At 43.1% G+C, this 16,272-nt stretch overlaps 2 protein-coding genes across 2 annotated transcripts; one reads left to right on the forward strand and one right to left on the reverse strand.

Annotated features, from left to right (window-relative positions):
- Window positions 1-91: 91 nt before the first annotated feature.
- qars1 (glutaminyl-tRNA synthetase 1) lies at window positions 92-7,100 on the reverse strand. The gene is made up of 23 exons (XM_068332942.1): window positions 6,886-7,100; window positions 6,412-6,562; window positions 5,912-6,021; window positions 5,745-5,820; window positions 5,595-5,659; window positions 5,045-5,098; window positions 4,778-4,835; window positions 4,627-4,701; window positions 4,438-4,523; window positions 4,260-4,346; window positions 4,077-4,176; window positions 3,919-3,997; window positions 3,590-3,829; window positions 3,415-3,507; window positions 3,197-3,334; window positions 2,607-2,694; window positions 1,957-2,103; window positions 1,763-1,864; window positions 1,556-1,648; window positions 1,244-1,371; window positions 1,091-1,157; window positions 856-981; window positions 92-741 (listed from the first exon to the last, which is right to left on the reverse strand). Exons 1-23 carry the CDS (start codon window positions 6,994-6,996, stop codon window positions 691-693), a joined length of 2,325 nt encoding a protein of 774 aa, XP_068189043.1. The 5' UTR covers window positions 6,997-7,100; the 3' UTR covers window positions 92-690.
- A 56-nt stretch (window positions 7,101-7,156) lies between these two features.
- ogg1 (8-oxoguanine DNA glycosylase) lies at window positions 7,157-12,211 on the forward strand. Its single transcript, XM_068332954.1, has 7 exons — window positions 7,157-7,817; window positions 8,713-9,065; window positions 9,140-9,319; window positions 9,486-9,664; window positions 9,748-9,895; window positions 9,991-10,040; window positions 10,150-12,211. The coding sequence occupies exons 1-7, from the start codon at window positions 7,630-7,632 to the stop codon at window positions 10,327-10,329; spliced, it is 1,278 nt and encodes a 425-aa protein (XP_068189055.1). The 5' UTR covers window positions 7,157-7,629; the 3' UTR covers window positions 10,330-12,211.
- Window positions 12,212-16,272: the final 4,061 nt, after the last annotated feature.

A 16,272-nucleotide genomic window follows, 5' to 3' on the forward strand; every position in this document is an offset into this window, starting at 1 on the left:
TGTGATCGGTCAAGACCAGAACGAAAACACAGATAAATGTCCAGATCGTTGGAGGAAGTCCACCTGAGATTAATGTCTACAAAGCGCTGACAGTACGGGGACACACTGCACTAAAAATGACTGCAGCCAATGAGTTCATGTCTGAATCAAACTTTTTTTCAGATTGACAGACTGCAGTGTTCACCTTCTATGAATATAATCGAGGTTGGGAGACTGCCTTTCCCTTGATTGCCAGTGATGTGCATCAACTTCTCTCCGCTCTCATCACACATAGAGTGAATGACAGGAAGGGAGACTTGAGGTCAGAAATTTTCTGTTCCGATTCTGTTCCGGAACATTAAAAAATACAAAGTTTTTGGTTTTGGTATTTTGCCAGGAACGAAAACAAATGTTTCTGGTTTTCGTCCCATGAACCGTTTCAAAGCCCTGCTTAGTGGAGTATTATTGCTGTGACACTGATTGACAGACACTGAACAAACTGAAACAGCAGTCTTGTTGTTGGCTAACATTCTGTTATGACTATTGATGTGCAGTTCTTACAGTATCTGACCTGAGTCAGTCACAACCAAAGCAGTCTGTTGTCTTGCTGACAAACATTAGATAGGCAGACTTCACCAATAATTAGAAATTGGCAGGTAATTGAGACATGTGTCTGTGGGCTCATGGGGAAGCAGGAAATGTGGCAGGACATCAGATCTTCCCGGAATCTTCTTTGAGGGTGACCGTTCTGTTGAAGACGAGCTGCGGGAAAAAGAAAAACATTCAGGTTAAAATAATCCAACAAACCAAAATCACAAAATTCCATCAACAGGAATTGGTCAGATAATTCGACTGCCTCAGATTGTCATATTGCACCTTATCGTCAGTGCTGTCTGGGTCCAAAGAGAAGTAGCCGACTCTCTCAAACTGGAATTTATCAAGAACTTTTGCTCCCTTGACTGAGACATCCACAAAGGCACTGGGGATAATCTGCATGGAATCCTAAATGAGCAAAAATAAATAAATATATATATAAGAATTACATTTAACAGTCGCTGCACCAATGGAGAAACCTGAGTTGGTCCAGTCACACAAACACAAAGGTACTCACAGGATTGATGTCACTCAGGAAGCCGTTGGGCACTTCGGATGGATCCTCAGGATGTTTGTGCAGGAACCTAAAAAAAAGAGGGACAGGTTTTCTTTATGTAAGAGTTTTCTACATGGGCTGTTTGATAAAAATGAGTGGTTTTCTGTAACTTACAGCCTTTCATAAAGGCGCACTTCACACACAAGCGGCTGGCAGACCCACTGGATGAAGGCCTTTGGTTTCTCAGAGGTCTCAGAACTGCAGCAGTTCACCTCCAATTCAATCACTTTACCCTGATCATCCTGATGAACACATCAAAAATGACTAAAAGGTTTTCATAGAATTAAAAGATTAACTGCTAACACTGCTAAGGAAATAGAAACTACAAGAGTAATGAAGAATCACAAAAAATAGCAAAAAATAAAAGTCCTTGAAGTTCCAATTTCGGGCTAAAGGACAAACAGACACGTGGACCTGGAGTCTCACCTTGATGACCTTCTGGACTGATATCACATACCCAGCATGCCTTAGGCCTACTGGCTGTTCTGGGGTGAGACGCTTGTAGCCTTTTTCCATCACCTGCAAAACACGCAATCCATTATCATCATCATCATCATCATCATCATCATCATCTTCAGTCCAAAGTCCACAAATTTCACAAAGAGACTTTGTCTCTTGTTCATGTTCTCTCACCTCTCTGAAGTCGCTTTGTTCAATGTAGATTGTACGGGAGAACGGAACCAGGTGGATGCCTTTGGCCTCGTTGGCGGGGAAGTTTGGTACTCGTACATCTGACTGTGACAGGAGATCAGCAGAGGATTTAAAAGACAATAGAATTTATCAATGAGTAGTTCCCCGTGTCATCCATTAGTCCGTCATTAACAAACCTTTGTGTTGTCAGGCAGGTTGGTTATGGTGACTTTGAGTGGTTCCAGCACAGCCATGGCTCTGGGGGCCGTGTCATTCAGCACATCCCTCACACACGCCTCCAGAAGGTGGGGCTCTGTCGTCGTCTGGGAAACCGTGACTCCGACCTGCATCCAGATGTCACATATCGTCACACACCAGCACGATCCTCTTTAGGGGTGCACTAGTTACAGTTTAACAGTTTGATATGCGACGTTAATCATATGGGGGGTATTTGTTTCACTTGTCCTTGAGGACAGATTTCCTGATTGGGAGAAATATGAGCATTGAGTGGAAGGACCAACATGCTTCACTGCCGCTGAAGCATCTCAATTTTATGACTTGATAGTGCCATCATGTTATCATTTATTATTATAAGAAAATGGGATCCTGCATCCAAACATGCCAAAGTATTCACTCATGCTGTGACAAGACAAGGTGAAAAACAGATGCATAGCTTTCTAATGTTTTCTCAATCTGCAAACGAGTTTTTACTTCCAACAGTTTCATGATGCCACTGTGATAAAGATTTTGTTCAACCAGGAAAAAAAAAAAACCCTCATGCCGATCACTATTAATAACAAGACTTATCATCATATCCTGCAGTCATCAATCCATCCATTCTACACACCCGTGCACAGAAGTTGTTGATGGCCTCTGGTGGGAAGCCTCTCCTCCTCAGTGCAGTCAAAGTGAAGAGTCGGGGATCATCCCAGTCTCTGCAATTAGAAAATATCCGGTCAAAACTGAACAAATTCTACTTCATATAGAATGAAAGTACATCTACATGGCAACCGATGCTATTCTAGACTGATCATACATATATTATTGATTTAGGGATAAATAAATGTTGGTTATGTCTACATGAAGATATGCGCTGCGTTAAGAGTCACCTAGCATGTTGCTATGCTCCCAGATAGTAAGATTTATATTATGGCTCAATCTAACATCATAAAAGTTATTTATTAACCAAAGAGGCTGAAGCCAACATTTAGTTGCACATCAGAAAGGGGACTTAGTTTAAGAAAAAAATAACAGGTTCCAGGTACAAACGTTTTCTTTTTTAACATTTCTGCAAACTGTGCGCCAGCAGTGAAAAAATTTACTTTTAAATACTTCCCAGCATTTAGAAATTTTAATTGAACACTCTTTGTTTGTAATGTAATTTAAATGGTTAAAATCAATGACTGGAACACTGGAAACACAAAAAGGTAGTTTTACCTGACCACACCGGTGTCTACCAGTTTGATGATCTTCCTCTTGGACACAACAGTGTAGGTGAGATTCAGTCGTCCGTATTCCCACTGGACAGGACAATACAGGTCCAGAGCATTACACAGCCAGAAGTATGACGAGCGCCTGTCCAGACAGAACGGGAAACATGATGCATTGATGTCTGAGACAAAGAAAGATGCTGCTGAACTACAACCAACGGTCACCTAGACTGGAACTCTTTTGTGCAGAGAGAGTGTGTGATATCTTCAATGGAGTCACACAAACAGTGGGTATAGTCATAGGTGGGGTAGATGCACCTGAACACAAGAAAAGGGGAAAGTTAGACGAAGGATGTTGGGAGAAATGTTTTATTCAAAAGTGAAGGTCAGGATACTGTACCATTCGTCTCCCGACCGATGGTGAGGGGTGTACTTGATCCGGTACGCCACAGGGTCCAGCTTCCCATCCTCCATGACCATCTTCATCCTGAGTGTGGCCTCGCCCTCAGCAAACAGGCCCTTCTTCATCCTCTCAAACAACACCAGGGACTCCTCCACCGGTCGGTCTCTCCACGGGGATGGAGGAACGTTATGGCCCTTCAGCTCCTCTCCCTTCTGGTGGCACACATAAGCATGACCCCTAAAGGAAAACACACACAACAATCACACAACATCTACCGGCTTTGTGGGCATTAACAATCATGCATTTAAACTCTTGGACCCCCTCACCTGCGAACAAGATCAACAGCAAGGTCGTAGAGTTTCTGAAAGTTGTCCGAGGCATGAGTGACGGCATACGGTTTGTAGCCTGTGGGACACGATGTGATCCAGAGGGAAGTAAGCTTCCATCAAATCAAAAATGTGAAAACTGAAGGAGTGAAACTCACCAAGCCACTCAACCATTTCCTTGATAGCAGTGAAGTATTTTTCCTCCTCTTTCTCTGGATTTGTGTCATCATACCTCAAGAAACAAATCCCATTGTTTGCCTGCGGACGGAGGTCATTTTTACAGGAAACTGGTCGGATAATCAGCTCACAGGAGAATGAGCCAAAACCAAAACATCTATTACCTTTGCATATCCAAAATTGAAGTTGATAGCTTTGGCATGTCCGATGTGGAGGATGCCGTTGGGCTCAGGAGGAAAACGAGTTCGAACCTACAAGAAGTTGTAAGTGGACAAAAGAAATCCATTTTAACCACAAAACTTTCAAGTTGATGTTTCTTCTCCTGACGACTAAAGTCTGTACCTGTCCACCAGTGTCTTCCATGTGCTTTTTAAGTAAGTTCATGGTGTTTGGTGTAACCACGTAGCCCTCAGTTGTGTAGTTCTCCCCTGATGGAAGACACGGATCAAAGATCAGCAGGTCAATTAATCCTTAATGCACAAATAAATGGAGAAAAAACATTTTGTACTCAACTATATCTCATCGTCTCACCTGGTTTATGAAATTTCAGAGCCTCTCCTCTGAGCTGCTCCATGAGTGACTTTCCTTCCTCCATCATACCTTGAACTGAATAACAAACAGTGTCAAAAAACGATAAAACCACGAACAGAACTTCTGCCTGTTAACGTGACCTTTCTCTTACCTTTCACCACCTCTTCCTCTTGCTTTGTGTCATTCGCCGTTGCTTTTGCTTTCTGGGGCTGTAAAAAACCGACACACATTTACCACAGATGAAATCAAAACGTTCAGAATGCAGCAACCAAGAAACAGTCAGACATGTTGTTAAAGTTATTTGCATCAGAGCAAGGATGAAAGACAGACTACAAAAGAATGTACAAAATTTCCAACCAAGGTCCTCCTGTATTTTTGTTGAAATAAATAGGAGAAAATAAATCATGTGACGTGTTACCTTAGATTTCTTCTCCAGGTCGGCCTCTGACTTTGGTCCTAGCAGGTGTAGGACCTTTAAAACAAAGACCATCGTTAATTAATTAATAATAAACAGCGTGAATAACAATGACAGCCTGGCGTCTTCTACAAGCTGCCGACAGCAGCCACACAAGCCTGTCCAGCGAGAGACTGCTGCTCCTGAGGAGCGACACTAACAGGCTGAAAAATTCCTGTGTCTCGTCCCATTATTAGACTATACGACTCCACAGCTGGACAGAGGGGGGAGGGGTTGCTGAGGGGCGGGGGGCATGACAGGGATTACAGGACTGAAGGACTTTAGTCACATAAATAAGATTTCCCTTTATTAGCCCAACTGCTACTACTTCCATATATTATGTTAATTTCTTTCTAGTTACACTGCATTATGTAAGCTTTGCACATCAACTTGTGACCTTTTATGTTTATATGGTTCTGTTCCACACTTTTCTGTCCATCTATCCATATATCTATACATAAGACTGTCAAACATGCTACTTCTAACAGGAAATAATAATAAATTAAAAACACACCTGCATGTCCACTTCATTTTTGATGGCCTTTCCTTCTGCCCATTTCAGGGCAGCGCGTGCTTCTCCTGCATTGGACACAAATGTTCAGAGTCACTGTTGGGAATTAATGGCTGCGAAAATATTTACTATCACGTCAGTGTGACGTCTCACCCATCAGCAGCCCCATGTTGAAGTGATACCTCTCCTTTAACAGCTGCTCCTGATACTTCTTAATAACAGTCTCCACCTGCAGGACATTCCAGTTACAGACAACACAAAAACCAGTGAAACCTGTAAAAAATACCTTTTTTTTTTTTTTTTGGGGCTCGTGCACTTACAGCATCTTCAATCTGCTCTGGTGTTATTTTCACTCCAACTCCGCACGCTTCATCAAATGCCTTCTGGTTGATGGGGTCCTGAGGATGACTCTTCAGAAAGTCAAGTGCAGCTACAAAAAATTAATCAAGAGTTCAATACAGAATTCAGTGCAACATATACGTTATTATTTATGTGCAGAGCCTATAAAATTAATTTAGTAAGTCGTAATAGCAAGTTACATCCTGCCATAATGTGCATTTGCACAATCAGAATGTATCAGTGGTTAACCACACTGCTCATATAACACGAACGACATGTTTAATCACATAACGGTCGACTGTAAAAGATTAATTTGGATATACAATACAATTTGTGAGTGCAAATAAACTATTATACTTCCAAAAAAACCAACTTTTTGTTCTCGTCTGGTGTGTTGTGTGTTGTATGAGTGTAGTAACTGTACAGGAGAGTGTTTTCTGCGTTCAGTCATGTTGGAACACGTTAACATGTCAGACATTACCTGACAGCTGGAGCTCAGTGCAGATTTTGCATTGAGCTATGCTGGTTGAGAGGAAGGCCAGGCGTCTGTGGTCTTTAAGGCGAGACACCATAGTGTACAGCAATGTGCCCATAGGCTTAGCCACGCCCTCTGCTCCACAGACACTCTGAGCCTGAAGAAAAAGAATTAAAAAACACAACTTTATTTATTTGCATGACATGTAAGACAAAATCGACAGTATTAAGTTAACTATTAGACAAAACAACGCAGTAATTTTATCTCTGCAGTCATTTCGAAACTAATTTTCGGAATGTGAAAGTGAAAATGAACCGGCTCTGCGACAGCTGCTCAAAGGGGCTTCGAACGAATTCCAAAATTTAGCGTCTTCAAAGTGACACGAAACGATGATGGTGAACAAAACAAGAGAGCTAAAAGGAGTAGCAGTAAATGTCAATCACATTTCCGGAAGTTAACTTTCCCTGCATGTGTGTGTACCTGAATAATCGCGTCTTTCAGCGAGGAAGTCAGCGCTTCATTCTTCAGCGTCTCTTTGGCTTTCTGCTCACTGAGCCCAATGGTAGTGAAAAGTGTCACCGTCTCCGCCATTATTCCACCGTTCGCACCGACAGGTCTTCACACCAACACACACTCACGACCACCTCACGCTCCACTTCACAGAGAACGAGGCTGGATTCCTAAAAATACCTAAAAAAAAAAAAAAAGTGACGTATAAATTTGGCAACTGCACACCGCGACCACGGATTGCATTGACTAATCGCGAGTAAGATCGACGAAAATCACCGCCTACTTAGGAGGAGATAGCCAATCAGAAGCTGCCGTGACGTCATCGCGGGAGGGGAATACCGGAACACGTGCAATGTTGCGTCAGAAAACCGATTAAAACTTTGGGAAATACGATTTTTTACCTCGATTTCGGAAAAGAATCTATTCATTTTTACATTAAATAATATTTAGAACAAAATTACGTCAACGTTAATAAATGTTTTCAATAAAATGTCCATATCGTTGTAACGCAGTGTAAGCTCTTTGTTGACCAACATTACCGACGCCGGCTACAACAACTCCGTGAAAGTTTTTTTTTCAATTGCTTTATTCAATTCAATTGAAAAAAAACTTTATTAGTCCTCAACGGATCGTAAACATCAACTCAAGTGTCAACAATATTTGTGGTGTTTGCGTTCCGCCACCGCAATCAATGTCTCACACCACAAAGATTTTATGATACCGGGACACTTTGATAGGTCATACGGACATTTTTGTCTTTACCTTGACAGCACGGCGCTGTTAGCATCTGTTATGGCTAAACATGCAGTTCTGTCATCTGGGGCTAAAATGTGGAAATCTCTGGCCTGCGCAAAGTCAGAGTTACGTCTGGATCTCACTCTCGCCTGTGGACAGTCTTTCCGGTAGGCATGTTAAAGACAACTTTATTGTCAAATGTACTAGATATGCACGACATGCAGCACCGATGAAATTGCAGTGTTGTCAGAGCCCCGGTGCAACAGGCAGTACAACAGGCAGTACAACACAGGCAGTACAACAGGCAGTACAACAGGCAGTACAACAGGCAGTACAACAGGCAGTACAACAGGTAGTACAACACAGGCAGTACAACACAGGCAGTACAACACAGGCAGTACAACAGGCAGTACAACAGGTAGTACAACAGGTAGCACAACAGGTAGTACAACAGGCAGTACAACAGGCAGTACAACAGGTAGTACAACAGGTAGTACAACAGGCAGTACAACAGGCAGTACAACAGGTAGTACAACAGGTAGTACAACAGGCAGTACAACACAGGCAGTACAACAGGTAGTACAACAGGTAGTACAACACAGGCAGTACAACAGGCAGTACAACACAGGCAGTACAACAGGCAGTACAACACGGGCAGTACAACACAGGCAGTACAACAGGTAGTACAACAGGTAGTACAACACAGGCAGTACAACAGGTAGTACAACACAGGCAGTACAACACAGGCAGTACAACAGGTAGTACAACACAGGAAGTACAACACGGGCAGTACAACACAGGCAGTACAACAGGTAGTACAACAGGTAATAAACACAGGCAGTACAACAGGTAGTACAACACAGGCAGTACAACACAGGCAGTACAACACAGGCAGTACAACAGGTAGTACAACACAGGCAGTACAACACAGGCAGTACAACAGGTAGTACAACACAGGCAGTACAACACTAAGTGTAAGCCATTTACAACCTGAGCTGTGTTCGTCTGTCAGCATTGTGGTTGGATCTCCTTGTGTGTTTATGTTTACATGTTTACCCCCAGCTGGAGAGAAACTGCGGAGGGTCACTGGACCGGAGTGTTTGGAGGACGAGTCTGGACTCTGACCCAGACAGACGACAGTCTTTGGTATCATGTCTATGAAAACCAAGACAGGCAGGTGGAGGTGGGGGTTGGGAAGAGGAGAACAGGTGTTCCTGTCCAGATCGGCCCCAAAACAGAGAGATTTAAAGCAGCTAAAAAGGAGGAAGAGGAGAAACCGGATCAGACTTCAATGCAAAATGAGGAAGAAGAGATGCTGAGAGATTATTTCCAGTTCAATGTCAATCTGCAGGACCTCTACAAGGAATGGGGAGCAGCAGACCCTCACTTCACACACATAGCGGACACCTTCACAGGTCTGTATGATTGTTCATGAATATTATTACATAACCGCTAATCCCATAGATGATAAATATATTTGTGTCCCCAGGAGTGCGACTGCTACGCCAGGACCCAGCTGAATGCCTATTTTCGTTCATTTGTACCTCCAACAACCACATCTCACGCATCCAGGGGATGGTGGAGCGACTGTGCCGGGCGCTGGGCGCCCCTCTGTGCCACCTGGATCAAACCTCGTACCACAACTTTCCCTCCCTGTTTGCACTTGCAGGTCCTTGACACCTACAAATCTACACTCAATTTATAGTGATGTAACCGCATTGGACTGCATGGATATGGATATATCCATATATGGATACATAAATATGCATTAACGGAAGAATCAGGTCTACAAATGGTCTCTGTAATTGAATAATTTTCTGCATGTTCATTGGCAGACGACGGTGTAGAGGAGCGTCTCAGGGATCTCGGCTTTGGATACAGGGCTCGGTTCCTTCAGCAGAGTGCAAAGCAGATTTTGGACACCCATGGGCTCGAGTGGCTCGACAACCTACGCGGCGTCCCTTACCTACAAGCCCGTGATGCTCTGCGTTCTCTCCCCGGTGTGGGAACCAAGGTAGGATGGAGGAAGACAACAGCCTCTTGGATTGAAGCCATCTGTAAGAACGACACGGTTTTCCACGTGCGTGTCTCCTGTAGGTGGCAGACTGCGTCTGTCTGATGTCTCTGGATAAGACCGACGCCGTTCCCATAGACACACATGTGTGGCAGATTGCAAAACGTGACTACAACTACGCTGCTGGCACCGGACAAAAGAGCATCACAGATAAACTTCACAGAGATATTGGTTAATATCTATGCTGTTGCACATCAGCAGTGCTGTTTACCATTTTTATTAAAGAGACTTATTAACACAATATTAAATGTCATATTTCTACACAGGGGATTTTTTCAGAAAGTTGTGGGGACCTTATGCTGGCTGGGCTCAGTCGGTAAGCATCATCATCATCATCATCATCATCCAGGGTCTGTCAATGACTCTCTGTTACATCTTTTATGGTCTGTCAGCTATAAACAGAGAAAACCTTCTGTCCTTTTTAGGTATTGTTCTGTGCTGACCTGAAGAGGTTCCAACACTTGAAGGAAATGCTGCCTGTGAAGCGAAGGCAGAAGCAGGAAGATTGCGAAAAAGAAATAATGGCAGCGGGCAAGAAAACGAAAATTAAAAAAGAGAAGAACACCGGATCTGCACGTCACAAGAAAACAAAGACGCTCATCTAGATCGAGATGAGGATTCACGTCAGCTCACCTTAACACACTTTTGTCACAAACTTTGTGCAACCACTTGGAAAGAAAAAAAAAATACTGTAATGAAATAAGTATTTGTTTTTTCAGGAACATTTTATAAAACAAATCACAGTAAAAACTTTACTAACTTTTACTAAATGTGTCCAGAACAGGCCGCTAGGTGGCGCAAGCGTTTAACTCCTGTGGAAGTTCTCCCATTACAAGAGCATCAAGAGCAGCTTTTTTTTTTAAATTTGAGAACAAATTTCATTCCTGCCTTAGGTGCATACTTTGCATGACGCCTTATGTTACATCACGTACCAACATGCTACAGCTTCTTCATGCATGCTCAAAAAGGTCATAGATGTGTTGTTTCACGGCTTTCGCTGCATCAAAAATAACACACTTCGTCTGTTGAAGTGAAAAACGCTGTTTTTTCTCTATGGCAGTAACGCGCCGACTTTAATTATATGATGAGAAATTTTCCCAAAAGAATGGAAATAATGCAATAATCTGCACGTCTAACAAACCTCTTTATTGGCCTGGTTTTTAAAGCAAGAGACGTGAACAGGTGCATCATGCATGCAGTTGTTCCACTACAATCTGTGTGTGTGTGTGTGTGTGTGTGTGCGTGTGTGTGTGTGTGTGTTTGTGTGTGTGTGTCACTATGTGCATGTCCTACATCCACAAATGCTGTTTATTTGTGGAAGTCCGTGCAGCCATCCGCGTTAATGCGAGTCATCTGTGAGTCAGCTTTCATCCTCTCTGGCTGAGCAGGACAGAAGCTCAGGCCCAGCCTGGGGGCACCGTGAAGAAGAAAAGCAGAGTAAAAATAGAGTCAGGAAGAGAAAAATACAAAAAAAATAGAACCAGAGAGGTGAAAGTGTGCTGGAGGTGGGGGCATGAATTTTAAGCAAAAAGCCATGAGCTGATGTGCAGTGACACACTGACTACGACGACAGCGACAGCACCACGTGTGTTATGTAAAGGATGGGTCTCAGCTTGTGAAAGGCCCTCAAGGAGTGTTCAGTCTCAGGGGCCTGTCATTGTGCGTTTGCAGGAAGCAGGGGGTGCTATTTTTAGGGGTCACCAGGAAGGAAAGTCCTTCGTTTGGTTTTGAGATGTGAAACAGCAAAAGTGACTGTAAGAATTATACTGGTTAAGGAGTTAAAGTGATATTAACGTAATTATAATGAAATTCTTCCATCTGATTTTTATAACCTATTATCTTTTACAGCAGTGGCCCCCAACCCCCGGGCTGTGGACGGCACTGGTTCGTGGGTCAGTCGGTAGCGGGTCACACAGAATAAAAGCAGAACTGACATTATTTCTGTTTTATCTATAATTGTGTTGTGTTCACCCCCCACATCTTAAAGGCCGCTCCGTGAAAAAACTGTCTGACATTAAACCGGTCCATTGTGTGAAAAGGGTTGGGGACCGCTGCTTTAAAGCACTGTGGGGGGGTCTGGAGCTCATCCTAGCTAACTAGAAGAGGGGTACCCCCTGAACAGGCCACCAGTTCATCAGACCCAACACACAGAAAGACAAATACCCCTCACAGCTACATTACAGGGCAATTTTGAGGCTCAGTTCACATCTCATCTTTTTTTCCACTGCATGTTTTTGGACTGGGGGGAGGAAACCGGAGCAACACGCAGGAGGAACACGCTAACGCCACACAGAGAAATGCCATTCCTCACCCTGAACCCAGACTTTTCTTGCTGTGAGGTCACAGAGATAATCTCTGCACCGCTGCGCCACCAGAAACCCCTTCTTAGATGTATGGAATTTTGTGTTGACATATTGATTTATCATATATTGAGGGTATATTGGGGGGGTTATTGTTTTCTGATTTTGTTTTCACAAAAATAAACAACAGGACTGCACTGCTTCCTTTGTTTCCTATTATTTTATAACTAGGACCTCAATACTACATCTAATTTAATGGTGATGGAATGGACAGCACTGTAGCTTCACAACAAGGTGGCCCATGTACACCCCACCCCCACCATCAAAATCATACAATATGGTTGAATTGGTGACTCGTGACTGAGAACGGTTCTTTTTCTTTCTGAGCATCCCTGCAAAGAAATAAAAACTTGCCCGGGGTGAATGGTTCCAGTCCCCTCCCCGTCCCTGCACCCCCCTGACCCCATACTGGATAAGTGGTAAAAAAAATAATGAATGTACGTCTCTATGAAAACGTCAGGAGAAACTCCTCATAGGCGCTGTCAAACAAACATTTGGATTGGACGACATTAGATCGTGTGTGTGCATTAATTGTCACGGCTGGCGGAATATGGACCCAAATGCAGGAGACCAAAAGTGAATCTTCCATCCATGATTTAATGACAAACACAAAACATTCTCCAGACTAAACAAATCACAAAATTAGGACAGACTAACAGGAATCAAACCTCAGAAAACGATCCAGCACCAGGCTGTGACAAAACCTGGCTTAAAAAGCCTCATGACAGTAACACCAACGATGTTCAGGTGTGAACCGTCAGAACGGTGTGGATGAGTCTCAGGTGTGGAGCCGGGGCTCCACCCACCAGCCTGGCCCCTCCCTGCCACACAGCAGCACTGCCACGCCCAACCGTGACATTAATGAACATGTAATATAAATTAAGGTCTCAACAGGTTTACACTATGTGTGAGGTATTGGTTGTAATAAATGTAAATCATTCATTGTAGAGCTCTAATTTGAATAGTTGACATGTATGTTCATGTTCATGTTTTTTTTTACCAGTAGAATAACGGTGACATTATGAACATACATTCATACCTACAAACACATCCAGTGTCTTTCAGGTGTTTCTCTTCCCTGTGAGTCAAAAATGGTGTTTGTACTAAAGATGGACGGAATTATTCCTGCATAGTAACAGATTTATAATATAAGAGTTTCTGATTTAATACCAAAGATGGATAAAAATTAAAAGAGAGACGTGTTGGTTCACCTGCGATGTGGTGAAATCCAACACTGCTCACAACCCAGTCCTCACATGGAGGCCCGTCTTTGGGGCCCCTGACTGGTGTGTGGGGTGGGGGGGTTATTCTTTAGTGTCTAGACGTCTGTGGGGTGAAGGAAGCAGCAGAGAGAGGAAGACGGGAGGACAGAGCTCCCACGTGTGTGTAGATGGATGTTAGTGCAGGAAGGTCTCCTCCTGATGAAACAGGCGTATTTTGTGGGACTGACTTTCATTTGTCGTTGTGTTGCCTATTAGTGACAGTGTTTATTCATTTAACAAGCTTTAAATACTACTCCTCTCTCACTTTATTTTAAGCCTTCTAAAACCTCCCCATATAAATCAAGAGCTGTCAGTCAAAGGCAATTTACACGTATGTTGACCTGCTTTAATTAGAGACGGACACTTAATCACATGCTTGTTACTTCAGTCTCAGCTCATGAGGTCTTCTTTCCACTTTCACCTTCTGATTTATTTGGGATCAAGGTCACACGGTGTGAGGCACAAACACGACATAAAGCAGAAGTGAAGTAATACCACGACCCGGAACACCACACAGAATAGATGATGACCTCACAAAAGACCTTTGGTGTGTCTGATTGTAATGATAAATTCAATTTCCACACAACAAATACAACTCCAGTTCACTCTGTTGTTTGAATCCCATCGATGTCACATGACGTCATGCTGGGGGGGGGGGGGGTCAGGTTTCCACTCGCGTTTAAACTGATCTTTCATTTAGTTTCAGCCAACCAATTGTGTGTGAGCAAGAAATAAGTCAAAACACACTCATTCAATACCTGCGTAACTGGAAAGGCCCATGGCAACGCGAATACACCCACGTTATGTCGGATGAGTTGACGTTACCTGTCTGAGCTTGGTTTCTTTACCCCCCAGCACCCCCCCCAGCCTGTAATCCTTCTTTTAATTGCACTAGAAGAGGACACGTCCCCGGGCCTCCGGGTACCACCTTGTTACCGCTTGTCATTCAAGACATTTGACACGCAGTTTTCCCAATAGAGCTACTTTTTTTTCAAGCCTCCAAACTTAAAATGCATTTGAAATAACTGAAATTACAAAGTTAGACCAAATTATATTGATGTCTGCAATGAACCATTATAATACAGTATAATGAAATAAGTTGGATATAATTATTTATGACAGGTATATTAAGATGAGGAGGCTGGCAGTTGTTAAGACCTGATGTTCATTCAAAATTGTGGGTTTGAGCTCTTGTCTGAAGACTCATTGGGAACAGTCAGAAACAGAGCAGGAGGACAAACCTCATGTCAGGGTAGGAACGTAATTTAAAAAATGTCTAATTTTATTCAGGGAAGAAACGTGGGACCACCAAAGTTCAGACGCTGATGAGCTCATCCTTATTTAAAACAACTCTTTAATATTCACACCGAAAAACACCAGGAGGTATTTTACTGTTTGAGGATGTGGGATGAATCAGATGGTACACCAGATTATGGTAATCTCATTACAGCAGAAACATAACTGGATAGTAATCCTTTCATACGGTAAACACTCATGGGATGAGCGTGTGTGTGTGTGTGTGTGTGTGTGTGTGAGTGTGTGAGTGTGTGTGTGTGTGTGTGTGTGTGTGTGTGTGTGTGTGTGTGTGTGTGTGTGTGATCTATCTATCCATCTATCTATCTATCTATCTATCTATCTATCTATCTATCTATCTATCTATCTATCTATCTATCTATCTATCTATCTATCTATCTATCTATCTATCTATCTATCTATCTATCTATCTATCTATCTATCTATCTATCTCCTGCTGGCTCAGTATATTGTAATAGCATTAGGACAATCCTCTGAGCTGCTAGGGTTATTTTTGGCCTCAGTTGTGCCGTAAAGACGATCTAATGAAGGAACTCTTCATCCTGAACAATAGCTGCATTTAATTAGAGCTAAATAAACGTGTCTGACTGGACTGAGGGACGTGTAGCTGTCATCCCTTCTGGGCCTCCATGCAGAAAAGCAAAACAAATAAATCCGCTCTGTAATTTGTGAGGATAAATTCTGGCTTCAAGTCCTGACATCCTCATGTCAGGTAAACCTTTAATGTGTGAAGCTTCCTTAAAGTTATTAGAAACTGATGTGGAATCAGTCAGGGGACAATAAAAACGAACTTTCACAAAGTTCGTTCATATCTCCATCTTCATCGTCATTTTACTCACTTGTCATTTATGTAGTTCCAAATAAATAAATAAAATAAAATAAAAATAAATAAAATAAATAGATAGATAAAATCCCCTAATAATAAAAACATACAGTATTTTTTATGATCAAAACGTAACATGCAAATCATATGGAGTCTTTGTCCAGTTGTAGAGTCACAAATAAATAAATAGAAGAGACTAAAAGAGGCATTAAAACATTTTTTTAAAACGGTCAGATAGTTCTTGGAGACCCAGACAAGACACTTCTGTGCAGTTTTAGGTTAACTTAAGTCTGTTTTTGGTCCAAACTGTTTGTAACAGACAATCTGATGCTGATGTGGGATGACAGGGAGGCGTGGAGCCAAGGCGCAGCAAGACGGAACAGTTTCATCTGGGCTCAGGCTTGACTCTTCCTTTACCCCCCCCCCCCCCACACACACACACACAACGGCTGGAGGGCAATGGAGGAGAGAGGCTCGGTTTCATGCACGTCCGAACGCATTGTCTCCTTTGCGCTAAAAGCCAAGCCTGTCAGGTGTCACCTCACCTGTGTCACGCCACCCCCACACCGGGGGCTGTTCCAGTCAAACGTGACACACCTCGGTTTCACCTGCATACATAAAGCAGGAAACCCCCCCACCCACCAGAAACTAGAGCCACCTGTGACGTCATGTTTCCAGCGCTCTATTTTCTTTTAAAAGCCCGGCCTTTTGGAGGGGGATGACGTCACACCGCGTTCGGGCTCAAGCTGCCGTTGCGTAACAGGCGGTGAGTCCGTTCATCCGCTTGGG

This window comes from Antennarius striatus, chromosome 2 (assembly GCF_040054535.1).
Source record: "Antennarius striatus isolate MH-2024 chromosome 2, ASM4005453v1, whole genome shotgun sequence".
In the NCBI taxonomy this organism is placed as follows: Eukaryota; Metazoa; Chordata; class Actinopteri; order Lophiiformes; family Antennariidae; genus Antennarius; species Antennarius striatus.